At 46.9% G+C, this 27,984-nt stretch overlaps 1 protein-coding gene across 1 annotated transcript in view; it reads left to right on the top strand.

Moving 5' to 3' along the window:
* QSOX1 (quiescin sulfhydryl oxidase 1) overlaps positions 1-27,984 on the top strand; it is a 350,420-nt gene that overhangs the window by 221,258 nt on the left and 101,178 nt on the right. Inside the window, exon 7 of the mRNA XM_078643550.1 lies at positions 21,044-21,178. Coding sequence (XP_078499676.1) covers positions 21,044-21,178 — 135 coding nt within the window. The remainder of the gene's footprint in view (positions 1-21,043; positions 21,179-27,984) is intronic.

The raw sequence follows: 27,984 nt of genomic DNA, 5'->3' as shown, positions 1-27,984 counted from the left end.
GGAAGCATACACCAAAATGAGATTGAGCCTCAAGCTGCTGCTGTTGATTCTTATAATAGTTCCTTAAATGTTTGTAACTTGGTGATAAATCTGAACCCCTTAATAGCTGTTGGTTGTGACCTCCCTCTTCAAAAAATCTGTCATTAAATCATATGGGATTGAAGCATCGAGAAGCTGGAAAGAGAATACACAATTTATCCCAAGTGACTCTGACGATAGACATTCTACCAAATTCATCCAATCTTATTATGGTCTGGTTCAAGTTTGTTCAGACGTTCTGCAGATATAGAAGTGATACAGAATGTATAGTGTCCCCCGCCTCTGCCCTCCCATCGTTCCCTATAGGTTAATGTTACAAGCCAATGGCTCAATTGCAAGTGCAAAGAGCATCTGCGGCCGAGGGCAATCCTGCCTGGTACCACCCTGTACTTGCCAGGAGCCTGCTGTCAGTCTGTCTGTTTTAACATGCACCAACAGGTCTTAGTATAAAAGGTGGGAGCAGGTAGCTATTCTTTCCCCAAATCACATCCTTTTAACATCTAAAACAGATAACCCTAGCCTAGTGTGATGAACCCCTTTTTCTGATCTACCGATAATACCGTTGGGATTGCAGCACTCTGAGAGCAATTATCTGATAAAGGAAATAAACATCTGCTGTTAGGTGGAGTGGCCCATTCTCCTACAGTGGACTAGGATCAATTAGACTTGGAGCAATCTGGTTGCAAGTTCTTTCCCCAGTACTTAATAATCCAGCTTCAACATAGATAGAGGTCTACATTTAGGGAGATGCAGTGGATCATGGGGAAGGCGGCTAGCTCTCTGGTGCTGTCTTTTCACCACCCCTAGTATTCCTCCAGACAAGGAGGGGACGACTGGGGACGGGAGAGAGTCCGACCTGCAGCCCCCACATTACATAAATACCTGCATTGGCAGTTCCACTTGATGAGGTCTCTCCAGGTTAAGTATGCCAGGCCTCTGTGGCCTAAGGACAGAATCTACCCTAGTATGATCTCACTCATGCTGCACCTCAGCTGGTTTCTAGTCCAGCGCCGCTCACCTTTACAGCCACTCCACACCCCTGATCTCCCATGGGAGGAGCAGTTCAACTCCTACACAAGCTCCTGATCTGGCAGGCTCGCTGGAGCCATAATGTGCTCCCCCATCGTTGGGGTCCTGTGATGTTCTTTCACAGCATCTCCCCAAGGGATGTGCACCTATAGGTCCCTTTTTGCACTTGCTGCTATTGGCCTTAACCCTTCAAAACCTGCCACTTGCCATCAGCGCCACCACCAATTTACAGACCTTTAGATGGCTGCAATAAAGCTGGGACAAAATGTCCTGGTTCCCAAAGGGTTACCTAACTAGTAGCTCAACTACTGGTACTGACTGCCCACTGGGTGTCAGGATTTTTGTTGAAGCAGGACCCGCCAGCAGAGTAACTGGTATAGAACATGTTTTTCTCGGTCTGCTGCAGACTTGCCCTGTACTTATTGTGCTCAAAGAAAAATTACCAATGAAAGCACTTTTTCACAATATTCTCCCAACTTTCTACAGTCAAGAGTACTTTATAATTGGTGCTCTCTAAGCAAGCAGATTTGTGAATTTTGTCTTTTCTGCTATTTCCTGTTTAGTATGCGTCATAGGCATAATGCTCCGTTAAGAAAGCATCCATCGTTCATTGCTGAGTGGCTTAAGACTCCTACATGAATCAGACTCTGGGCCTGATTACGAGATGGACCACTGAACCCGTGGTGGTGGTGCCTGGACTGACGGACTGGTGGTCCATCCGCCGTATTACGATACAGCGGTGGGACCGTCACAGGCCTGCAACAATCGCCCGGGATCATGGATCCAGCAGCAGTGAGAAGCTCTAATATGCCGGCAGTGCCGTTGTGGCACCCCCAAGCATATTATGAGTTTCCTCACCGCCACCGTTTTCATGGCATTGGGGCAGCCATGAAAACTGTGGCGGTGAGTAAACAAGGGGGGGCCCTTCAGGGCCCCCTGTTGCCTCAGGGTCATGGTGTGCCTACAGGGGGACACATGTTGTGCCCCTCTGTGTGCAGTCACCCCCTTTCCTGCACGGCATGGACTTTAGCGTCTATACCTTGCAGGAACGGGCTTTGGCGTTCCCATTGCAGTGCTTTTTTAATAGGCGCTGCCATGGGAAAGCCAGAGGACCGCCTGCCAGACCATGAGATTACTTGTAATCTGGCGGGCGGCGAGTTTGGCAGTCCTGAAGTGGGGCACTGGCGTGGCGGCCCGCTCAGGACCACCAAACTCGTAATCAGGCTCTCTATCTATGAGTATTCTTTTAGAGTCCAAGCTCCCTTAACAATAATACTCTTGATTTCTTAAATAAGAGGGCATTGGCAGAATTAAGGAATGCATTAAATCTACAGATTAATTTGTTGCTTTTGTTTAATTTTTATGGTGCAAGTCACATTACTGCATGGAGTCGTGAAATGGCTTATACGACGTTTTTCTTACTTGAAAGGTAATAGAAAGCTCTTCAAAGAGTGATGACCCATTCATCAGGTGGACAGGAAAGCTACATCAGCTGCTCATGCAACCACTTCACTTCAGGAGACATGTAAAGCATCAACCTAGAGAACTCATACATTTCCCCAAACGTTACCACCGTAACATGAAAAAGTGGGTCACCTCAATTGCTCCCTTCTCCCGTAAAACGCTGTCTGATACATACTCTTTTGAGGAATGTGACTGTTAAAAATCTGGTTCCGGAAAAGAAATGTATTAGATAAAACTATTCTTTAGTGCTGGTATCATTCATAGATTCACAAGTGGCCCATCACCATTCCATGTGAAGCGTTTGTTTAGGGTGTGCACCTGCCCATTTTCACATATCGCTTACTTTTTTAGGTCTCGCTGGCGTTGCAGCGCGAAGCGCTGCCGCCAACGAGACTTATAGTGACCGTGTTTGCCTCCAAGGGAGACAGACCTGGAGACAGGCTGTGCACGAGCCGATTGTGGTACGGGCACGAGCCGATTCAGGTCTGTGAACGAGCTTCACAGTGGAACAGCTTGTGCGCCGCAAGTAACAATTATCACAGCATGAGACCCCACTTATCACAGCATGTCAACAGGCGCCCCAGGCTGCTGGAGCACTTAACTATAATTAATGTGCAGTTGAGTGCTCCAGCAGCATGGAGCGCCTCTGTGCATGCTGTGATAATTATCACTTTGGGGCCTCATGCTGTGGTAATTAGGGCGGCATGCTCTATTTGCAGCACTGAACATTTTCAAAGAAGGCGAAGCAGCGACATTCATTGGAGACACTCACCCTCACTCACACTCACGCCCTCACCTCCCTCACTCGCCCTCATCCCCTCACACCCCCGACCCTTCACACACCTCCTCACCCTCACACCCCCTCACTCTCCCACACCCTCACCCTCACTCACCCTCTCACCCTCACACACCCTCTCACCCTCACACCCCCTCACCATCACTCACCCTCACTCACCCTCTCACCCTCACACCGCCTCACCCTCACACCCCCTCACCCCCCTCACCCTCACACCCCTCACCCTCACACACCTCACCCTCCTCACCCTCACACCCCTCACCCCCCTACCCCTCACCCTCACACCCCCTCACACCCCCTCACCCTCACACCCCCTCACCCTCACACCCCCTCACCCTCACACCCCCTCACCCCCTCACCCACTCTCACCCTCACACCCCTCACATACCCTCACATACCCTCACTCACCCTCACTTCCCCTCACCCACCCTCACTCACTCTCACCCTCACACCCTCACACACACTCACTCACTCTCACACCCTCACCCTCACACCCCCTCACCCCCCTCACCCCCCTCACCCTCTCACCCTCTCATCCTCTCACCCTCACACACCATCACCCTCAAAAACCCTCATCCTCACACACCCTCACCCCCCTCACCCATCCTCACTCACCCTCACACACACTCACCCTCACATACCCTCACCAGCATAGCATAACAAAACATAGCATAGCATAACGAAACACAGCATAGCATAGCATAACAAACAAAAGCATAGGATAGCAAAAGCACAGCAAAACAAAGCATGGGATAGCACAACAAAACATAGCATAAAAAAATAGCATAGCAAAACACAACATAGCACAACAAAACACAACAAAACATAGCATAGCATAGCATAACAAAACATAGCATAACAAAACAAAGCATAACATAACATAACAAAGCATAGCAAAACAAAACATAACACAACAAAACATAGCAGAACAAAACATAGCATAACATAACATAAAACAAAGCATAGCATAACAAAACATAGCATAACAAAACATAGCAAAATACAGCAAAACATAGAATAGCATAACAAAACAAACCATAGCATAACATAACAAAGAATAGCAAAACAAAACATAGCATAGTAAAACAAAACATAGCATAGCATAACATAACACAACAAAACAGCAGAACAAAACAGCATAACATACCAAAACATAGCATAACATAACACAAAGCATAGCATAACAAAGCATAGCATAACAAAACATAGCATAACAAAACATAGCAAAACACAACAAAATATAGCATAGCATAACTAAACACAACAAAGCATAGCATACATAACAACACACAGCATTGCAAAGCATAGCAAAACATAGCATAGCATAAGAAAACACAACAAAACAGCATAGCATAACAAAACACAACATAGCATAGCATAACAAAGCATAGCATAGCATAACAAAACATAGCATAACAAAAGATAGCATAGCATAACAAATCATAGCAAAACACAACAAAGCATAGCATAACAAAACAAAGCATAGGATAGCAAAACAAAACAGCATAGCATAACAAAACATAGCATAACATAACAAAACATAGCATAACAAAACACAACAACACACAGCGGAACAAAACCTAGCATAGCATAACTTAAAACAAAGCATAGCATAACAAAACAGCAAAACACAACAAAGCATAGCATAGCATAACAACACACAACAAAACATAGCATACATAACAAAACATCGCATTGCAAAGCATAGCAAAACCTAGCATAGCATAACAAAACACAACAAAACATAGCATAGCATAACAAAATACAACATAGCATAGCATAACAAAACACAACATAGCATAGCCTAACAAAACAATGCTTGGCATAGCATAACAAAACATAGCATAACAAAGCATAGCATAACAAAACATAGCATAACACAACAACACATAGCAGAACAAAACATAGCATAACATTACTTAAAACAAAGCATAGCATAACAAAACAGCAAAACACAACAAAGCATAGCATAGCATAACACACAACAAAACATAGCATACATAACAAAACATCGCATTGCAAAGCATAGCAAAACCTAGCATAGCATAACAAAACACAACAAAACATAGCATAGCATAACAAAATACAACATAGCATAACAAAACACAACATAGCATAGCCTAACAAAACAATGCTTGGCATAGCATAACAAAACATAGCATAACAAAGCATAGCATAACAGAGCATAGCATAACAAAGCATAGCATAACAAAACATAGCATAGCAAAACAAAGCATAGCATAATAAAACACAACAAAACATAGCATAGCATAACAAAAAAAGCATAACAAAGCATAGCATGTTGTCCCGGGGTGGCTGGGGACGGGAGGGGCTGAAGGGCCTCCTCTGGGGGACCCTGCTCTACGGTGGAAGGAGAGGCGGAGACCCGAATCAAACTTCTTAAAGAAGGCTTTATTTTGGTGTAAGTCTTTCGGTTCCTGCTAGTGATGCGTTCTCTGGCGAACGCTGCCTGGTCGTAATGGGGCTGACGAAACGGGTCCAGGATGGCTCTTGCTTCCGTTCTCCAAGTCGTCCCGCGGGGCTCCACATAGGAGGAAAGAAGACAGGCAAGTATCAGTGCTTGTTTGTAACGTATCCAACAAAGGGGCCGGGAGTGAGGGATACCAACACCAGGTGCAACGACCACTCTCTTTTACCTAAGGGGGGGGGGTGCTCGTGAGTGGGAGGGGTCGAGGCAACTTCTGCACTCGGGTCTCTTTACTCAGTAACGGTAGGGACGTGAGCGCCCATCCACCCTGCCATACGCCCCCGTACCTGCTGTAGCCACGTTCCTCCCGTGGGACCGTGGCGGGGCGAATCGCCTAACCGTTGGCCTCCTGGCTTCTTCGGCTCCTCTGTTCCCCGGGGGTGTACGTCCTCTTCTTCCTCCTTGCTGCTCCGATTTCTCCTCTCCTCGCCTGGGCTTGCAGCTCGGGATACGCCGTCCCTCGCTTCCTGGTTCCGCAGGCCTTTTGACCCCGCCGCGTCACTCCCTTGGGGCGGGGTCTCGTTTCTCAGGTCCGTCACCTTAAAGGGGTAGCCGCCTGCCTCCTCCGCGATGGGCCACCAGTAGTCCGGATCACCTTCTTGCCAGTCAGCTTCCGCTTCCGGTTCCTGGGGCAGTGGAGAAGAAACGGAGGTACGTGAACAAGTGGGACCGGACCACCAGTCGGTGGCCAGGCCCCCACCCACAGACCCCCGGGTACCCGCCCCGTCACACATATCAAAACACAACAAAACATAGCATAGCATAACAAAACACAACAAAACATAGCATAGCATAACAAAACAAAGCATAGGAGAGCAAAACTAAACAGAGCATAGCATAACAAAACAAAGCATAGGATAGCAAAACATAGCATAGCATAACAAAACATTGCATAACATGACAAAACATAGCATAACAAAACACAACACATAGCATAACAAACCATAGCAAAACAACAAAACATGGCATAGCTTAACAAAACACAACAAAACATAGCACAGCCAAACAAAACATATAATAGCATAGCAAAACATAGCATATCAAACACAACAAAACATAGCGTAGCATAGCAAAACATAGCATAGCAAAACATAGCATAATAACACACAACATATAGCATAGCATAACAAAACATAGCATAGCATAACAAAGCATAGCATAGTAAAACATAGCATAGCATAACAAAGCATAGCATAGCAAAACATAGCATAACAAAACATAGCATAGCAAAACATAGCATAGCATAATAAAACAAAGCATAACAAAACATTGCATAGCATAACAAAACATAGCATAACATATCAAAACATAGCATAGCAAACAAAACACAACAACACATAGCATAACAAAACATAGCAAAACACAACAAAACATAGCATAGCAAAACAAAACACAACAACACATAGCATAACAAAACATAGCAAAACACAACAAAACATAGCATAGCTAAACAAAACACAACAAAGCATTGCGTAGCATAACAAAACAAAGCATAGGATAGCAAAACAACATAACATAGCATAGCATAACATAACAAAGCATAGAATAGCAAAACCAAACATTGTATAGCATAACAACACATAGCATAACATAACAAAACATAGCATAGCATAACAAAACACAACACATAGGATAACAAAACATAGCATAGCTTAACAAAACACAACAAAACATAGCATAACAAAACAAAACATATAGCCTAGCAAAACATAGCATAGCATACCAAACACAACAAAACATAGCATAGCATAAGAAAACATAGCATAGCAAAACAAAGCATAACACACACAACCACACACACACAACCACGACCACACACACAACCACAACCACACACAACAACACACACAACTATCTATCTATCTATCGATCTATCGCCCTCACTCTATCTGTCTATCGATCTATCGCCCTCACTCTATCTGTCTATCGATCTATCGCCCTCACTCTGTCTATCGATCTATCGCCCTCACTCTATCTGTCTATCTATCGCCCTCACTCTATCTATCTATCCGCCTCACTCTATCTATCTATTGCCCTCACTCTATCTTGCTATTGCCCTCACTCTATCTATTGCCCTCACTATCTATCTATCTCCCTCGCTCTATCTATCTATCTATCTATCTATCGATCTATCTAACACCTTCACTCTATCTATCGCCCTCACTCTACCTATCGCCCTCACTCTATCTATCTATCTATCGGCCTCACTCTATCTATCAATCTATCTATCTTTTGCCCTCACTCTATCTATCGCCCTCACTCTATCTATATATCGCCCTCACTCTATCTTGCTATCGCCCTCACTCTATCTATCTATTGCCCTCACTATCTATCACCCTCACTCTATCTATCTATCTATCTATCGCCCTCACTCTATCGATCGCCCTCACTCTATCTATCTGTCGCCCTCACTCTATCTCCCTCACTCTATCTATCTATTGCCCTCACGCTATCTATCGCCCTCACTCTATCTATCTATTGCCCTCACTATCTATCACCCTCACTCTATCTATCGGCCTCACTCTATCTATCTATCTAATCGCCCTCACTCTATCTATCTATCTATCTATCTATCTATCTATCTATCTATCTATCGCCCTCACTCTATCTATCGCCCTCACTCTATCTATCTATCTATCTATCTATCTATCGCCCTCACTCTATCTATCAATGTATCTATCTATCTATCGGCCTCACTCTATCTATCAATGTATCAATCTATCTATCGCCCTCACTCTATCAATCTATCTATTGCCCTCACTATCTATCTATCTCCCTCCCTCTATCTATCTATCTATCTATCTATCTATCTATCTATCTATCTATCTATCTATCTATCTATCGCCCTCACTCAACCTATCGCCCTCACTCAACCTATCGCCCTCACTCAACCTATCGCCCTCACTCAACCTATCGCCCTCACTCAACCTATCGCCCTCACTCAACCTATCGCTCCACATAGGAGGAAAGAAGACAGGCAAGTATCAGTGCTTGTTTGTAACGTATCCAACAAAGGGGCCGGGAGTGAGGGATACCAACACCAGGTGCAACGACCACTCTCTTTTACCTAAGGGGGGGGGTGCTCGTGAGTGGGAGGGGTCGAGGCAACTTCTGCACTCGGGTCTCTTTACTCAGTAACGGTAGGGACGTGAGCGCCCATCCACCCTGCCATACGCCCCCGTACCTGCTGTAGCCACGTTCCTCCCGTGGGACCGTGGCGGGGCGAATCGCCTAACCGTTGGCCTCCTGGCTTCTTCGGCTCCTCTGTTCCCCGGGGGTGTACGTCCTCTTCTTCCTCCTTGCTGCTCCGATTTCTCCTCTCCTCGCCTGGGCTTGCAGCTCGGGATACGCCGTCCCTCGCTTCCTGGTTCCGCAGGCCTTTTGACCCCGACGCGTCACTCCCTTGGGGCGGGGTCTCGTTTCTCAGGTCCGTCACCTTAAAGGGGTAGCCGCCTGCCTCCTCCGCGATGGGCCACCAGTAGTCCGGATCACCTTCTTGCCAGTCAGCTTCCGCTTCCGGTTCCTGGGGCAGTGGAGAAGAAACGGAGGTACGTGAACAAGTGGGACCGGACCACCAGTCGGTGGCCAGGCCCCCACCCACAGACCCCCGGGTACCCGCCCTGTCACACATCTCCACCCCTGGACTCTCCCGATCGGGGAGAGGAAAGACCCGGGAAAGGAAGTCCGCATTCCCGTTCTCTTTCCCTTTCTTGTGTACCACCGTAAAGGCAAAGGGTTGCAGAGAAAGGAACCACCGGAGCACTCTGGGATTGTGTCCACTGTTCTGGTGCATCCACCGTAATGGGGCGTGATCGGTATGGAGAATGAATGGCCTTCCCTCTAGGTAATAACGTAACTTCTCCACTGCCCACTTGATGGCCAAACCCTCCCGTTCTATGGTGGAATACCGGGCCTCCCTAGGAAAGAGTTTCCTACTAATGAATAACAGGGGATGTTCCACACCGTCTTGGCCCGTCTGGGAGAGGACCGCACCCACCCCCAGGTTTGAGGCGTCCGTGGCTAAAATGAAAGGTTTGGAGAAGTTGGGGGAGCCCAATACAGGGGCCGTGGTCATTGAGACCTTCAGGTGGTTGAAGGCTTCGATGGCGACCGGGGACGTCTTTTGTATGTCCCGTGGCCGTACGTCATTCCTCAGCAGATCAGTGAGGGGAGAGGCAACTGCAGCAAAGTCAGGGATAAACCGCCGGTAGTACCCTATCAACCCCAAAAAGGCCCTGAGTTCTTTTTTTGTGGAGGGAAAAGGCACGGCAGCAATGGCTCTTACTTTCTCCATCTGGGGTGCTATGTGTCCCTCCCCCAGCACGTACCCCAGGTAGTTTACTTTCGTGAACGCAGCCCGTGATTTCCTGGCATTGATGTGTAGGCCCGCCTGACGGAGAGCTTTCAGGATGGTCCGTATGTGCAGGAGGTGTTCGGCCCAATTACCACTGAAGATGACGATGTCGTCTAGGTAAGCCGAACTGAAGGAAAGGTAAGGACGCAATATCTGATTCATAAGTCGCTGGAATGTGGCTGGTGCCTCATGAAGACCGAAAGGAAGGATGGTGAATTCGTAGAGGCCGTCATCGGTCACGAAGGCAGTTTTCTTTCGGTCTTCCTCACGAAGAGGCACCTGCCAATACCCCTTCGTGAGATCGAGGGTGGTGATGTACTGTGCCTCCCCGATCTTTTCAATCAGTTCGTCCACCCTAGGTATGGGGAACGTGTCGAAGGTGGAAACAGCGTTCAGGGCTCGGAGGTCCATACAGAACCTTTTGGTTCCGTCGGGTTTCGGGATCAGGACAATCGGGGACGACCATTCGCTGTTCGAGGGTCGGATAACCCCTAGGTCCAACATCTCTCTGACCTCCTTCCGTACGACCGCCCGACGGGCCTCGGGGATCCGGAAGGGCTTCTGTTTCACCACTTTGCCCTCAGGGGTGTTGATGCGGTGTTCCACGAGCCGCGTGTGACCGGGTAGGTCCGAGAAGATGGATTCGTACGGTTTTAAGACTGCTCTTAGGTCATCCACTTTCCTAGGGGACAGTTCGGGGTTCACCACGAGCTTGTCTACGGTGGAAGTCGTTTCAGGGCTTGCAGAAGCGCTGTTCACGCTGCGAGGCGCGGGACCCAACCATTCCTTCAAGAGGTTGATGTGGTAACTTTGTGTTTTCCGTGATGACATGCGTAGCCGGTAGGTGGTGTCTCCAATGGTATCCACAACCTGATATGGCCCTTGCCATTCGCTCTTGTTTTTGCCGCCTACCGAAGGGAGCAGTACCAGTGCCCATTTCCCGACGGAAAGTCGCCTCAGCCTCTTTCCTTGGTCATATCGTTTCTTCTGGGTGGCCTGTTTCCCTTCTAGGTTGGAGGAGGCCAGATTCCTCAACTTGCCCAGCTTCCCTTTTAAGTGTTTGGTATAATCCAATACCGTTTTCTGGTCGTATATCTCCTCGTTTTCCCATAGGTCTTTCGTGATGTCCAATAGGGAGCAAGGTATGCGTCCGTACAGGAGCTCAAACGAGGAGCAGCCCAGGCTGCTTTGTTTTTGGGCGCGCAGGACATACAGGGCCAAGGGCAACAGCCGGTCCCAGTCCGGACCTTCGGCTGTTAGCATCTTCTTGAGGACCGCCTTCAGAGACTGGTTGTACCTCTCCACCAGACCGTCGGTCTGGGGATGGTATACAGAGGTACGTAGATGTTTGATGTTCAAGGTCTTGCAGATTTCTTTCATCAGCCTGGATGTAAATGGGGTCCCTTGGTCCGTCAACACCTCCTTAGGAAACCCTACTCTCGCAAACAGCTCCACGAATCGGTCGGATATGGCCGCTGTGGTGGGGGCCCGCAACGGGAAGGCCTCAATGAACCGTGTGGCGTAGTCCACTATGACCAGCGCATAGACGTGGCCTTTGGTTGTTTTGGGCAAGGGTCCAATGAGATCCATCCCCACTCTCTCGAAAGGAACCCCTATGATGGGTAGGGGATACAAAGGAGCAGCACATGGTCTCTGCGTATTTCTTCTTTGGCATACTTCGCACCGGGCACAGTACTCCTGTACCTCCTTGTAAATGCCTGGCCAGAAGAAATTCCTCAGGATCACATCCGTGGTTTTCTCTTTACCGGCGTGACCAGCGGTAAGGTGGGTATGTGCATAAAATAGGACCTGTTCCCTGAAGGCTTGTGGCACCACCAGTTGGAGCGGGCTGTCTTTCCGGGCGTGTCTGTATAATAGCCCGTTCTTGATGACAAATGTTGGGTACCCCATGGTTTGAGTTCCCTGTTGGGCGTGGGCTGTTTCCCATGCATTGAAGAGGGTTCTGTCCTCAGTCTGCGCGAACCTGAAGCTCTGGTCCGTAACCCACGGATCAGGGGTGAGATAAGCAGGCTGTGGATGGGTATTATTCCGTGAAGGGTTGTTCAGCATGTCCCGAAACAGGGTAAGGAAGTCCGGGTTATCGACACCCATAATGACGTCTTCAGGTAAGGTGTCCACCACCCCAACACGAACGGTACACGGCCCTCTGGACTTGTGCTTCAGGGTGAGGGAGGCCACGGGGTAGGCCTTCACGTCCCCATGTACGCACCTTATGTGCACTAGGGTTCTGGGTACGTACTGGGTTGGAAACACATAGCGTTTCTGCACTACCGATTGGCGACAGCCTGAGTCTAGGAGCACCCTAACGTTATAGCCATTCATTCCCATACTTACATAGAAGGAGGCACCCATTTCGGCGGAATACAGGACTGTCCGGGGCAGATAACCCACTTCCATGGGTTCTTCGGGGGGGGGTCGTTTCCTTGGGCACACCCGAGCGATGTGCCCCCAGTCCCCACACTCGTAGCACTGAGGTCCTCGCCCCATGGGTGATACCATGCCCGGAGGTTTGGAGCGGGGGGGTTCCAGTAAGGGTTTGGGTTTCCTTTCAGGTTTGAGGGGTAAGGGATGTTTCGATGTCTTCTCACTGTCCCAGGGGAGGGCCTTTGGTTGCGCTCTCGCAAAATTGGCCGCCATCTCGATCGCCTGCTCAATCCCTAAACCTGAATGTTGTCTTAGCCACCGTTGACTGGCATAAGGTAGCGCTTCCATAAACTGTTCAAGATAGACCTTTTTTAGTATCTCTTCTTTGGTGCATGTTTCTGGGGTCAGCCATTTATCAGCCATCATTTTGAGCCGGAAGTATAAGGTCTTGGGGTTCTCTCCGGGGATGCCCCTCTCCTTTCGGAACCTGACTCGGTAGGCCTCTTGATCGAGACCCAGGTGATCCAGTATCACTCCCTTGATCGTGGCGTAAGGAGTGTTACCCAAGGGGTTGGCCGCTTGATAGGCAGACTGAGCCTCCCCTGTGAGCAAAGGGGCTAGGAGGAAAGGCCACTTTTCTTCGGGCCATCCTAACGCTCGAGCGGCTCTCTCGAAGTTCATTAGGAAGGCGTCAGGGTCTTCTCCCGGCAGGTATTTTTGTAGGGCTATGCCAGAGGGGTTAGGGGTGTGCACACGTAGGTCCCCTGTGGGGATTGCTGCTGCGGGCGGCATAGTCTTTAAACTTTCCATTTGAGCGGTGAAGGTGGCTTTGAAGAGCTCCCTGTCTGCTTGAGCCGATGAGAGCTGCCGTTCCACGGCCCACTCCAGTTTCTCCTGTCCTTTTATCATGTGTTGAATCAGGGCGTCCATCTCAGGGGTACAGACGGACTGATCTTCTGATCCCACTTCTGACACCAGTTGTCCCGGGGTGGCTGGGGACGGGAGGGGCTGAAGGGCCTCCTCTGGGGGACCCTGCTCTACGGTGGAAGGAGAGGCGGAGACCCGAATCAAACTTCTTAAAGAAGGCTTTATTTTGGTGTAAGTCTTTCGGTTCCTGCTAGTGATGCGTTCTCTGGCGAACGCTGCCTGGTCGTAATGGGGCTGACGAAACGGGTCCAGGATGGCTCTTGCTTCCGTTCTCCAAGTCGTCCCGCGGGGCTCCACATAGGAGGAAAGAAGACAGGCAAGTATCAGTGCTTGTTTGTAACGTATCCAACAAAGGGGCCGGGAGTGAGGGATACCAACACCAGGTGCAACGACCACTCTCTTTTACCTAAGGGGGGGGGGGTGCTCGTGAGTGGGAGGGGTCGAGGCAACTTCTGCACTCGGGTCTCTTTACTCAGTAACGGTAGGGACGTGAGCGCCCATCCACCCTGCCATACGCCCCCGTACCTGCTGTAGCCACGTTCCTCCCGTGGGACCGTGGCGGGGCGAATCGCCTAACCGTTGGCCTCCTGGCTTCTTCGGCTCCTCTGTTCCCCGGGGGTGTACGTCCTCTTCTTCCTCCTTGCTGCTCCGATTTCTCCTCTCCTCGCCTGGGCTTGCAGCTCGGGATACGCCGTCCCTCGCTTCCTGGTTCCGCAGGCCTTTTGACCCCGACGCGTCACTCCCTTGGGGCGGGGTCTCGTTTCTCAGGTCCGTCACCTTAAAGGGGTAGCCGCCTGCCTCCTCCGCGATGGGCCACCAGTAGTCCGGATCACCTTCTTGCCAGTCAGCTTCCGCTTCCGGTTCCTGGGGCAGTGGAGAAGAAACGGAGGTACGTGAACAAGTGGGACCGGACCACCAGTCGGTGGCCAGGCCCCCACCCACAGACCCCCGGGTACCCGCCCCGTCACACATATCAAAACACAACAAAGCATAGCATAGCATAACAAAACACAACAAAACATAGCATAGCATAACAAAACAAAGCATAGGAGAGCAAAACTAAACAGAGCATAGCATAACAAAACAAAGCATAGGATAGCAAAACATAGCATAGCATAACAAAACATTGCATAACATGACAAAACATAGCATAACAAAACACAACACATAGCATAACAAAACATAGCAAAACAACAAAACATGGCATAGCTTAACAAAACACAACAAAACATAGCACAGCCAAACAAAACATATAATAGCATAGCAAAACATAGCATATCAAACACAACAAAACATAGCGTAGCATAGCAAAACATAGCATAGCAAAACATAGCATAATAACACACAACATATAGCATAGCATAACAAAACATAGCATAGCATAACAAAGCATAGCATAGTAAAACATAGCATAGCATAACAAAGCATAGCATAGCAAAACATAGCATAACAAAACATAGCATAGCAAAACATAGCATAGCAAAACAAAGCATAGCATAGCAAAACATAGCATAGCATAACATAGCATAGCATAACAAACACAACAAAACATAGCATAGCATAACAAAACATTGCATAGCATAACAAAACATAGCATAACCTATCAAAACATAGCATAGCAAACAAAACAAAGCATAGGATAGCAAAACATAGCATAGCATAATAAAACAAAGCATAACAAAACATTGCATAGCATAACAAAACATAGCATAACATATCAAAACATAGCATAGCAAACAAAACACAACAACACATAGCATAACAAAACATAGCAAAACACAACAAAACATAGCATAGCAAAACAAAACACAACAACACATAGCATAACAAAACATAGCAAAACACAACAAAACATAGCATAGCTAAACAAAACACAACAAAGCATTGCGTAGCATAACAAAACAAAGCATAGGATAGCAAAACAACATAACATAGCATAGCATAACATAACAAAGCATAGAATAGCAAAACCAAACATTGTATAGCATAACAACACATAGCATAACATAACAAAACATAGCATAGCATAACAAAACACAACACATAGCATAACAAAACATAGCATAGCTTAACAAAACACAACAAAACATAGCATAACAAAACAAAACATATAGCCTAGCAAAACATAGCATAGCATACCAAACACAACAAAACATAGCATAGCATAAGAAAACATAGCATAGCAAAACAAAGCATAACACACACAACCACACACACACAACCACGACCACACACACAACCACAACCACACACAACAACACACACAACTATCTATCTATCTATCGATCTATCGCCCTCACTCTATCTGTCTATCGATCTATCGCCCTCACTCTATCTGTCTATCGATCTATCGCCCTCACTCTGTCTATCGATCTATCGCCCTCACTCTATCTGTCTATCTATCGCCCTCACTCTATCTATCTATCCGCCTCACTCTATCTATCTATCGCCCTCACTCTATCTTGCTATTGCCCTCACTCTATCTATTGCCCTCACTATCTATCTATCTCCCTCGCTCTATCTATCTATCTATCTATCTATCGATCTATCTAACACCTTCACTCTATCTATCGCCCTCACTCTACCTATCGCCCTCACTCTATCTATCTATCTATCGGCCTCACTCTATCTATCAATCTATCTATCTTTTGCCCTCACTCTATCTATCGCCCTCACTCTATCTATATATCGCCCTCACTCTATCTTGCTATCGCCCTCACTCTATCTATCTATTGCCCTCACTATCTATCACCCTCACTCTATCTATCTATCTATCTATCTATCGCCCTCACTCTATCGATCGCCCTCACTCTATCTATCTGTCGCCCTCACTCTATCTCCCTCACTCTATCTATCTATCTATTGCCCTCACGCTATCTATCGCCCTCACTCTATCTATCTATTGCCCTCACTATCTATCACCCTCACTCTATCTATCGGCCTCACTCTATCTATCTATCTAATCGCCCTCACTCTATCTATCTATCTATCTATCTATCTATCTATCGCCCTCACTCTATCTATCGCCCTCACTCTATCTATCTATCTATCTACCTATCTATCGCCCTCACTCTATCTATCAATGTATCTATCTATCTATCGGCCTCACTCTATCTATCAATGTATCAATCTATCTATCGCCCTCACTCTATCAATCTATCTATTGCCCTCACTATCTATCTATCTCCCTCCCTCTATCTATCTATCTATCTATCGCCCTCACTCAACCTATCGCCCTCACTCAACCTATCGCCCTCACTCAACCTATCGCCCTCACTCAACCTATCGCCCTCACTCAACCTATCGCCCTCACTCAACCTATCGCCCTCACTCAACCTATCGCCCTCACTCAACCTATCGCCCTCACTCAACCTATTGCCCTCACTCAACCTATCGCCCTCACTCAACCTATCGCCCTCACTCAACCTATCGCCCTCACTCAACCTATCGCCCTCACTCAACCTATCGCCCTCACTCAACCTATCGCCCTCACTCAACCTATCGCCCTCACTCAACCTATCGCCCTCACTCAACCTATCGCCCTCACTCAACCTATCGCCCTCACTCAACCTATCGCCCTCACTCAACCTATCGCCCTCACTCAACCTATCGCCCTCACTCAACCTATCGCCCTCACTCAACCTATCGCCCTCACTCTATCGCCCTCACTCTATCTTGCTATCGCCCTCACTCTATCTATCTATCTATCTATTGCCCTCACTATCTATCTATCTTCCTCCCTCCCTCTATCTATCTATCTATCTATCTATCTATCGCCCTCACTCAACCTATCGCCCTCACTCAACCTATCGCCCTCACTCAACCTATCGCCCTCACTCAACCTATCGCCCTCACTCAACCTATCGCCCTCACTCAACCTATCGCCCTCACTCAACCTATCGCCCTCACTCAACCTATCGCCCTATCTATCTATCTATCTATTGCCCTCACTCTATCTATCTATTGCCCTCACTCTATCTATCTATTGCCCTCACTATCTATCTATCACCCTCACTCTATCTATCTATTGCCCTCACTATCTATCTATCACCCTCACTCTATCTATCTATCTATCTATCTCTCGCCCTCACTCTATCTATCTATCTATCTATCTCTCACCTTCACTCTATCTATCGCCCTCACTCTATCTATCGCCCTAACTCTATCTATCTAATCGCCCTCACTCTATCTATCTATCTATCTATCTATCTATCTATATATCGCCCTCACTCTATCGCCCTCACTCTATCGATCACCCTCACTCTATCTATCGGCCTCACTCTATCTATCTATCGGCCTCACTCTATCTATCTATCGCCCTCACTCTATCTTGCTATTGCCCTCACTATCTATCTCCTTCGCTCTATCTATCTATCTATCTATCTATCTATCTATCTATCGATCTATCTAACACCTTCACTCTATCTATCACACTCACTCTATCTATCTATCTATCGCCCTCATTCTATCTATCTATATATCGCCCTCACTCTATCTTGCTATCGCCCTCACTCTATCTATCTATTGCCCTCACTATCTATCACCCTCACTCTATCTATCTATCTATCGGCCTCACTCTATCTATCTATCTAATCGCCCTCACTCTATCTATCTATCTATCTATCGCCTTCACTCTATCTATCAATGTATCTATTGGCCTCACTCTATCAATCTATCTATCGCTCTCACTCTATCAATCTATCTATCGCCCTCACTCTATCTATCGCCCTCATTCTATCTATCTATATATCGCCCTCACTCTATCTTGCTATCGCCCTCACTCTATCTATCGCCCTCACTATCTATCTATCTATCTCCCTCCCTCCCTCTATCTATCTATCTATCTATCTATCTATCTATCTATCGCCCTCACTCAACCTATCGCCCTCACTCAACCTATCGCCCTCACTCAACCTATCGCCCTCACTCAACCTATCGCCCTCACTCAACCTATCGCCCTCACTCAACCTATCGCCCTCACTCAACCTATCGCCCTCACTCAACCTATCGCCCTCACTCAACCTATCGCCCTCACTCAACCTATCGCCCTCACTCAACCTATCGCCCTCACTCAACCTATCGCCCTCACTCAACCTATCTATCGCCCTCACTCAACCTATCTATCGCCCTCACTCAACCTATCTATCGCCCTCACTCAACCTATCTATCGCCCTCACTCAACCTATCTATCGCCCTCACTCAACCTATCTATCGCCCTCACTCAACCTATCTATCGCCCTCACTCAACCTATCTATCGCCCTCACTCAACCTATCTATCGCCCTCACTCAACCTATCTATCGCCCTCACTCAACCTATCTATCGCCCTCACTCAACCTATCTATCGCCCTCACTCAACCTATCTATCGCCCTCACTCAACCTATCTATCGCCCTCACTCAACCTATCTATCGCCCTCACTCAACCTATCTATCGCCCTCACTCAACCTATCTATCGCCCTCACTCAACCTATCTATCGCCCTCACTCTATCTATCTATTGCCCTCACTCTATCTATCTATCTATTGCCCTCACTATCTATCTATCTCCCTCCCTCCCTCCCTCTATCTATCTATCTATCGCCCTCACTCAACCTATCGCCCTCACTCAACCTATCACCCTCACTCAACCTATCGCCCTCACTCAACCTATCGCCCTCACTCTATCTATCTATCTATCGCCCTCACTCAACCTATCGCCCTCACTCAACCTATCACCCTCACTCAACCTATCGCCCTCACTCAACCTATCGCCCTCACTCTATCTATCGCCCTCACTCTATCTATCGCCCTCACTCTATCTATCGCCCTCACTCTATCTATCTATTGCCCTCACTATCTATCTATTGCCCTCACTATCTATCTATCACCCTCACTCTAGCTATCTATCTATCTATTGCCCTCACTATCTATCTATCACCCTCACTCTATCTGTCTATTGCCCTCACTATCTATCGCCCTCACTCTATCTATCTATCTCTCGCCCTCACTCTATCTATCACCCTCACTCTATCTATCTATCTATCTATCTATCTATCTATCTATCTATCTATCGCCTTCACTCTATCTATCGCCCTCACTCTATCTATCGCCCTAACTCTATCTATCTAATCGCCCTCACTCAATCTATCTATCTATCGCCCTCACTCTATCGCCCTCACTATATCACCCTCACTCTATCGCCCTCACTCTATCTATCTGTCGCCCTCACTCTATCTCTCTTTCTATCTATCGCCCTCACTCTATCGCCCTCACTCTATCTATTGCCCTCACGCTATCTATCCCCCTCACTCTGTCTACCTATCGCCCTCACTCTATCTATCTATCTATCTATCTATCTATCTCGCTCACTCAATCTCTCTATCGCCCTCACTCTATCTATTGCCCTCCCTCTATCTATCTATCGCCCTCACTCTATCTATCTATCGCCCTCACTCTATCTATCGCACCACCACAGCATCACTCCGCACCACCACAGCATCACTAAGGGGCACCACAGCATCAATCTTTGCAACCACAGCATCAATCAGTGCAACCATTCAACAACAATTGGGTCCAATATGTTCTCTCAATGTTTCAAGCTTTATTACAAATGTCACAAAAAGAGGTTAGTATTTCACTTCTGTTCTTGGATTTTCGTCACAATAAAATACACTGAACATATTCTTCAACAAAGTTATTTACAAAAGTTTAAGCTATTGCCATTATAAATTAAAATAACTTTTATTTAAGTATTAATTATTTAAAAAATTAAAAGCCATTGTTATTTGTAATATCAATACATCTAAGTCACGTGAATACAACACATATTGCATTACAAATGCTATAGGTGTCACAAGTTATAACTATTGGCATTGTAAATGACAAAGCTATTATTTTTGCTATTTTCAAAACCAACACATAAATAAAAAATGTGTCATTTACAATACCAATAGCTCAAACTTTCCTAATGCGAGACCTATTGCATTGCAAATGCTTGTTTACCGTTTGTCTTTTGCCTGCGCATCAATGCTTCTGTGTTCGTACCTCACCAACCTCATTTATTATGAGGCTTAGTTCTGAATCTCCACCAGTCTCCTGCCATGATCTCAGCATCCTTTCCCATGTGTCACTCATACATTGCTGCCATCCTTTGTGTACCTCCCCATCTTGCATCATGTGCCTCACACCTGAATCCTCCACAAACTCTATGTAGCTTAATATCATTTACCATTTCTCAAACCTGCATCTCCACCATTCTCCTTCCATTTATCTCCTTGGCGTTACCCTTCTGTCTCAATCCTTTGTCTCCACCATATCTTATTCCTCTCCTACCATATGTCTCACTCCTGGATCTGCAGCGGTGGTTTGAAGATGTCATCGCCTTAACCATGTGACTTCTCTACACGTCTTCTTTTGTCTCCAATACTTCTGAATCAGTGTCTTCGACCTTCAGTTCTTCCGATCTACTCTTTTCAACGCATTTTTATCATGTCATTTCTGTATCTCCACATGTATGTCTCTATATCTGCATTCTTGACCATGTGCCTCCGTCAAGCCTGCATTATGTGTTTGTCTTCATCAGGCGGCAAGAAGATCGCTTGTCCTATAGAAACTTCCTGCGTTCGCTACGTGGAGTCCGTCGAGGGACCTTCCAGCTTGTGGGTCAGATGCAAACCTCCAACGAGCAGGAGACCAAGGTCTGGAGACAAGCAGACAGGTGAGGACAGCATACAATCCAAGATATCAACTCATTGTCCTCAGGGAAGGCCTGCTCAGTCACTGCACTCACAATAGTGCTTGCTCACACTCACTAGAACTGTGCTGCTCACATTCACGATAAGCATTCTGACACTTATAGTAATGCTAGCATTCACCATTCTCCAAGAAACATCTTAAAACTTGGCTTTTCAACAAATAGTTGTCTTCAGAGTCCTGACATTTTTGCTCTGTCAGTGCCGGGACACTCTTGTGAGTAGCTTTGCGCTATATTAAATTCCGGTGATTCATTCTTTCATCTCATTAATCCCACTCACCTTAGTCCTTCTCAGACATAAACTATCCGTGCTCACATTCACCTTATCACTGCCCTTTCAGGAGGCCACAGTTCCACTAGTGGCTCTCTAATTGCTCTTCCACCAGCACCCATTTCTTCTTTATTATTGGCCCTCTGTACTCCTTGCCAGCCCTCGTCTTCCTTTCCATTCTCTCTTTTTCAGCCCTCTGTTCTCTTTTACCAGCTATCTGTTCTTTTGTCATCTTTCTGTTCTCTTGCCAGCCCTCTCTTCCATTTTGCCAGCCCAGTTCTATTTTTTCAGGCATTTTCTGTTTGTTTAGCCCCCGTACTCTTTTTCAGTTGTTTTATCTTTACATTCCTCTATTCTCTTTTGTCATCTCTCTGTTCTTTTTTGTCATCTCTCCGGTCTCTTTAGTCAGCCTTCTGTTCTCTCTTTGTCCCTACTGTCTGTTTCCCTTCGATCTCGCTCATCTCTCCAGTCTTTCTCCTCCCTCGATGCTTTCATTTGTCCTCCATTCACAGTCACTGGTCCTCCATTATCTCTCTTAAGTTGGCCATCCATTCTCCTTCTCATTCTCATTCTTCAACTGGCCCTCTGATTACATTTATAGTCTCTTATTTCTGTCTCATTCGTCTTCCATTTTCCCTATCCATGCCCATGCTTTGTCCCTTTTTAATCAACTCTTCTTTCCCTCTCTTTTTTTTAATGTATTAAAACATTTACATAGCACAACCGAGACTGATGGGTGTACGTGCGAGCACTTTACATCAAAAACTAGAAAGAACATTGGGTTACGTCAGAAAGTGAATAGTGGTAAAAAAACAACAACAACAATGGAACAATCAAATCCAAGAAATAGTCTCGAGTCAGGAAGGTGTGAAAGATGGCAGCAGGGGATCATTCGCTCAGGAACTGCTGAAACAGACAGATGTGTCTTGAATTGGTTCTGGAATACCGGGAGTGGAGTTCGTTTTCTAGGGGTTGCTGAAGGGAATTCCACGCTGGAAAGGCAGCTCTTGCGAAGGACTGCTTGCTTTCAACGTCTCTCTTGCGTTTTGGAAGTTCCTAAAGTAATCCGTCCATGCTTCTCAGGCCCTTGGGTTGACCCTCGAATGAACCCTGATAAACACTCCAGTTCTCCTTTGTATTTGTCTTCCTTAAAAGCGTATAGCTCTTTGACTTTCTGCCTTTGTGTACATTCTGAAACAGTCCTTGGGGCTTGTGCTGTGACCGAAGTAAACACAGCCCTCCATGTTTTCCTGACTCCCCTCCATGGTTGTTTCCCAGGCTCCGGTGCCCAGTAACAATCTCTCCAATGAATGGAGAGCGTTACAGGTTGCTACACAGTCTAGTTTTAACCTAAGCAAATGTGTCATTCCCTTTCTCCTCTGGTTCTCCGCGTGGCTCATCCATTCCCAGCTTGACAGATGCTACACCACTATGTGCATAAAACGGAAATTCTCCACAGCCAGTGGTAAAAAGTTACATTGGGGCACAGACATGACCTGTGCTTTCTTTGTTACCCCTTGGTGTCGCTTCCATCTTTTCAGCTGTTCTGCCATGTCTAGAACTGATGCCAAAGCTACTGTGCAGTGATTTTGCTCCTAATGCCAGCTTCTCTGGACGCACATGCTTTCTGTTTCTAGTTTGTGTTTCCTTATTCAGCAGTTTGTGGTGCACAAGCTAAGGGACTGTTAGAGGAACCACTCAATCAGTGGCCATGAAAGACAGTCCTTGCAACACCACAATTTGGTACCATGCAACAATCCAGCTACAGTACGACTGTGTAACCTGTAGGCATGAAATTACAAAAAAAACTCTAGCAATCTCAGAGGCATAAGATCTACAAGCAGTTGTTTAGTCATTCAAATTCCAAGATTGACGAAATCTACATGATGCCCGCTGAACAAGAGGGAAGATGGTTCAAAGGGGGTGCATATCTGCACCGTGTGGAGTCCGGGACCTGCCCAAAAGCTATACTGATGCAGACCGAGTCACACCCAAAGGATGAGAGGAACACCCCAGGAACCAAAAAGATCTGGAAGACACCTGCCCAGCATAAAGAAACAGAAAAAGCTAAAAGCAACAGAATATCATCTTGCGGTGCTCCTGGCCTGGGGAGAGAGGTACAGGTGAAATTGTCATTCCAAACATGATTACATATCCCCGCAATTTAGGCAGCCTGGAGAAAACGAGACTTCGCATATGTTTGCCACATGCCATGGAGAACTTGACCATCCATCCCCAAGAGAACCTCTGACTAATACACCCAAGAAAGGACCCTGGAGAGCTGATGAACAGGTAAAGGGGAAATCAAACTGCGCAGCTCAGACACCCGCTGCATCCAATAATATGTTTAATACCATAGTGCTACATTTCAACTGAAAAACTATAAAATAGAAAAATACACTTTCATAGAATAGTAGCAGAACATGGGGATGGTATGAGCATTAGTTGTAGAAGACCTATAATGTATGAAAGAGGAAGCATCCATGCGCTCTGTTCTAGAGGGCAATATTAAGATCTGCACTGCCTGATCAGCTACTGCACCCGGCCTGCCAATCCAGAGCATACAGCAACTCTACTCTAACCGACCACAGAACACTCCGCACAGACACATGATCAATTCATCAAAGGGAGGTGTGCACCGTCCTCTTAAAAAAACTGAAGCAGCATTGCTTATCGAAGGTTGCACCAAACACCCTAGTCAACTACCAAATTATACTGTCCCAAAAGCCTTTGTAAGGAATGGTATGGACATGCCAATAACATTACCATCAGTGTGTGTCCAAAATGGGAAACGGTACACATTTCCTAATCTTTATAGGTTTTGCACATTTCCCCTGCACATTGGTCCACTAAGCCCTTTAGAGATGTGCTTGAGGTCAAAACAGTAGATCTAACTATTGTAACTTGTACCTTAATCTAGATTCCTGTAGTTCCCCAATAAACCTCGTGATTGTTCACAGAAGCAGTGAGAATTATCGTACTCCTTATTGCGTTTTTGACTTGAAGGTTTGGTTCTTGAAGCGTTAGCATTCAGACTGGCAGTGGCTTCAGAAAATCACGATGCAAGCTGCTCTGACTTGTTTATTCTACTATTGGAGCAGAAGGTATATCCTCTGGATTGCAACTGAAACCGTTCTAAAAAATAAAAAAAAGCGGTAAGTAAGATCTATTGGCCACCCATTATGATCAATAGCAATGGACCTGATGTGGGTATTCTTCTGCCCAATTATATGCCAACAAATATCCACAGCTTCGCTTTGACCAAACATCCATGAGTCAATGGCATTCCATCACATTAGTTAAGGAGAGGAAAGCTCGCCAATGGTATCCCATGAGTTTAGCTTCATGAAATGGAAGTAGGTCAATTATGTCCTGTGACAGAAGCATGATAAGTTGTAATCTGGCCAGTGACATCATGTAACTTTATTGTCATGAGACGGGCTGGGGCCTATGGTGCTCCATAACTTTAATTTCAAGAGTTTGTAGGGGGACAATGGTGCACCATGATTTTAGTTCCAAAAAATGGAAGTTGGTCATCTTTGTGGCTGTCATGGCCCATGAGTTCAGTGGCTTTCACTCTGTGTTTTGGAATCCTAAATGTTCTTTCATAGCAACTGAGTGCTGCACACCCATCAATCCTATGTTTATGATCAAGTTTTAGGTTCTCATATACACCAGGAGATAGGTTAACTTGTCTTTCGTTCATTCTTTAAACTCATTTTTAATGAAAAAGCATAGATAATCAACAACCAATACAATACTGCAGCACTGTAGGTCATGTATATCAAAGGAGTCACCAGGAGTATAGTTTTTTTATCCTTCAAATCTTTTTTATTTTACGAGATAAAAACAAAACACCGGGCCACATACACACAGCGTTATGCCCACAACCCTATTCAGGGCCGGCCACGTAGTCTATAATTAAAAAGGAGCAATAGTGCGGGAATTTAAACACAGCATGTCGCCTACAACCCGTGACGGGCCGGCCGTGTGGCAAAAATTAAAAGGCAATACTGATTTGTTGTGATGCTTCACAGGGCCCTTTAAAACCATCAATACTATAAGAGGGGCACGAGGCCCAGAAGAAAAGGAAGCGAGAGGAGCAAGAAGAAGGAAGACAGAGAAAGAGTGACAGCTTTAAGAGAGTAGTAGAGGAAGAAATCGTGTGGACGGGCGAGATGGGAGGGGGGGAGGGAAGGCGGGGTCAATGATCTAAGCCTGCGGGGGACCTATAATCTATGCAAGGAGGTCAGGCGCTGAGTTGGGCCGGTTGCGGGAGTAGCTTGTCAGGGTCAGGCGGGAGGATAGCATCTTCAAAAAGGCGCAGCGCTCTTAGCTTGGCAGGTAGATAACGAGCATGTTCTATCTTACAGAGATACTTAATTAAGGGTTGCCAAACTGCAGTGAAGTGAGTATCACGTGCTTGTAGTCACGCTGTAGGGAGCTCCATAGTTATGATATACCATAAGCGCACGTACCAAGCGGCGATGGGGGGCACCTCCGTCTTTTTCCAATATTGCGCAATAAGTTGCTTGGCTGCTCCAAGCATGCAATGCTATAGTCCAATCGCTCCGAGTGACAGCCTTTAAAGTGGTCGGTTTGAATGCCCAGCAGGATTGTGTTTATAGAGTCAGGCAGGAGGAAACCAAGTACCCGTTTGATATGACTAAGGACTTCTTTCCAGAACAAGGTCAGGAGCATGCCGGACCATCAGATGTGTATGAAATCGCCAGAAGCAGTAAAACACCTCCAGCTCTATGGGGGAGGAGGCAGGGAACATTTTGTGCAAACGATCCGGTGTTTAATACCATTGCGTCATGATTTTATATGCGTTTTCCCTTTGTGGAATACTGCGGAAGACCCTGGGTATGTCACGCCATAAACGACCCCACTGTGCGGGTGAGATTTCTTTGTCAGACGTCAGCTGCCACATGCACTGGTATGGGTGGGTAGGCATTAAGGGGGGGTGCTGTAAAATCTGATAGTGCGGGAAATAAGGCCCCTCGACTCTTCAAAAGAGCGGACCAGTGCTCAAAGGGGGTGAATGGGTGGGTGGGTGGCTGCCTCCTGCATCTCCGCCGAGGCGTCCTAAAGTTGTAACTGTGCATACTGTAACTCAGTTCCCGGTGGGAGGTTAAATTCTTCTCTGCACTGCGCTAAGGTTTTGAGTACTCCCCCCTCCAAGAGGTTGCAGACCACCCTGCATCCCCCCTGTGCCCATCTATCAAAAGCCCAGTGGGCGTGTGGGGAGAGGGAAAGATTGTAAGACCCCTGCGCACCGCCACTTTATCCCAGATGTCTAATACCGTTTTTGTGGGTACCACCATGTAGGCACTTCTAGAGCGCGCCGTACTGTGGAGCCAAGTGAGGTACCAGATGGTGCGCCCAGTGACCATCCTGTCCATGGGGAACCAGACCTTTTCACTATGAGTGGTCGTCCACTCCGACGCAAAGCGGAGATGAGAGGCCCAGTAGTAGTCTAAAAGGTTGGGACAGGCTAACCCCCCTCTATCCCGCGGCAGCATGAGGATCTTGTGAGAAAATCTCGGTCTGCGCCCACCCCATATGAAGGTGGTAAAATCGCGCTGTAGGCCCTGTATCTGATGATGTGGAATTGGGGTGGGTAGACATTGGAATTAGTATAATATTTTAGGGAGGACCGACATTTTGATGGAGTGAGCCTGCCCAACCATGACATCGTCAGAGGTTTCCATCTTCGCAAGTCCTCTAACACTGCCCTCCTACAATCCCACTAGTTAATTTGGGTCCATGTGTCTAAGGAAGGAGTAAGCTTAAGACCTAGGTATTAGATATGGTCGGTAGCCCACTGATATGGCGCAAGCCTCTCCAAGGTAGCTATCTCCTCTTTAGGAATTGTGAGCTTCAAGGCCCAGGATTTGCCATGATTGATTTTAAGTCCTGAGGCCCGTTCAAAAGTCTGTAAGAGGGAGTGCAGAGCCGGGAGAGATATATGCGGTCGTGAGTGGGAGGATGAGGTCGTCTGCGAATAGTGCCACCTTGTTCTGCCGACCTCCCATGGTGATGCCAAGGATGTCTGCGCTCAGTCTGATCATCTCTGCCAGGGGTTCCACCACATGGGCAAAGAGCAGAGGAGACAGAGGACACCCCTGTCAGATACCCCTGTGAATGTGGAAAGGCTCAGTGAGTTGTCCAGAAGTGAGTGGAGAAGTGTGGCTCAATGGTTAGAGCGCCAGACCCTGATGCAGAGGTCTAGCCCGGGACCAGGGTTCAATTCCCCGCCTCGGCGGGTCTTGGGCTCAAAATTCCACGGTCCTGATAAATCTCGCCTCAGTGCCTATTCCAATCATGGAGTCCCACTCTGCAACTCTGGCAATAGCTTGCTTAATCTCCACAACGGCCCCCACAATGTTAAGGATGCCTGGCCTCCACCTTGGGGGTGCCCAGGAGTGGACACCTCACAGGGAAAGCCAATATGGGTTCCACAGCGGTATTCGTACAAGCGCCTTGAGACCCTTGC

This window comes from Lissotriton helveticus, chromosome 1_1 (genome assembly GCF_964261635.1).
Source record: "Lissotriton helveticus chromosome 1_1, aLisHel1.1, whole genome shotgun sequence".
Lineage (NCBI taxonomy): Eukaryota > Metazoa > Chordata > Amphibia > Caudata > Salamandridae > Lissotriton > Lissotriton helveticus.
The sequence above is the reverse complement of the archived record's forward strand: the minus strand, read 5'-3'. Positions and strand labels throughout refer to the sequence as shown.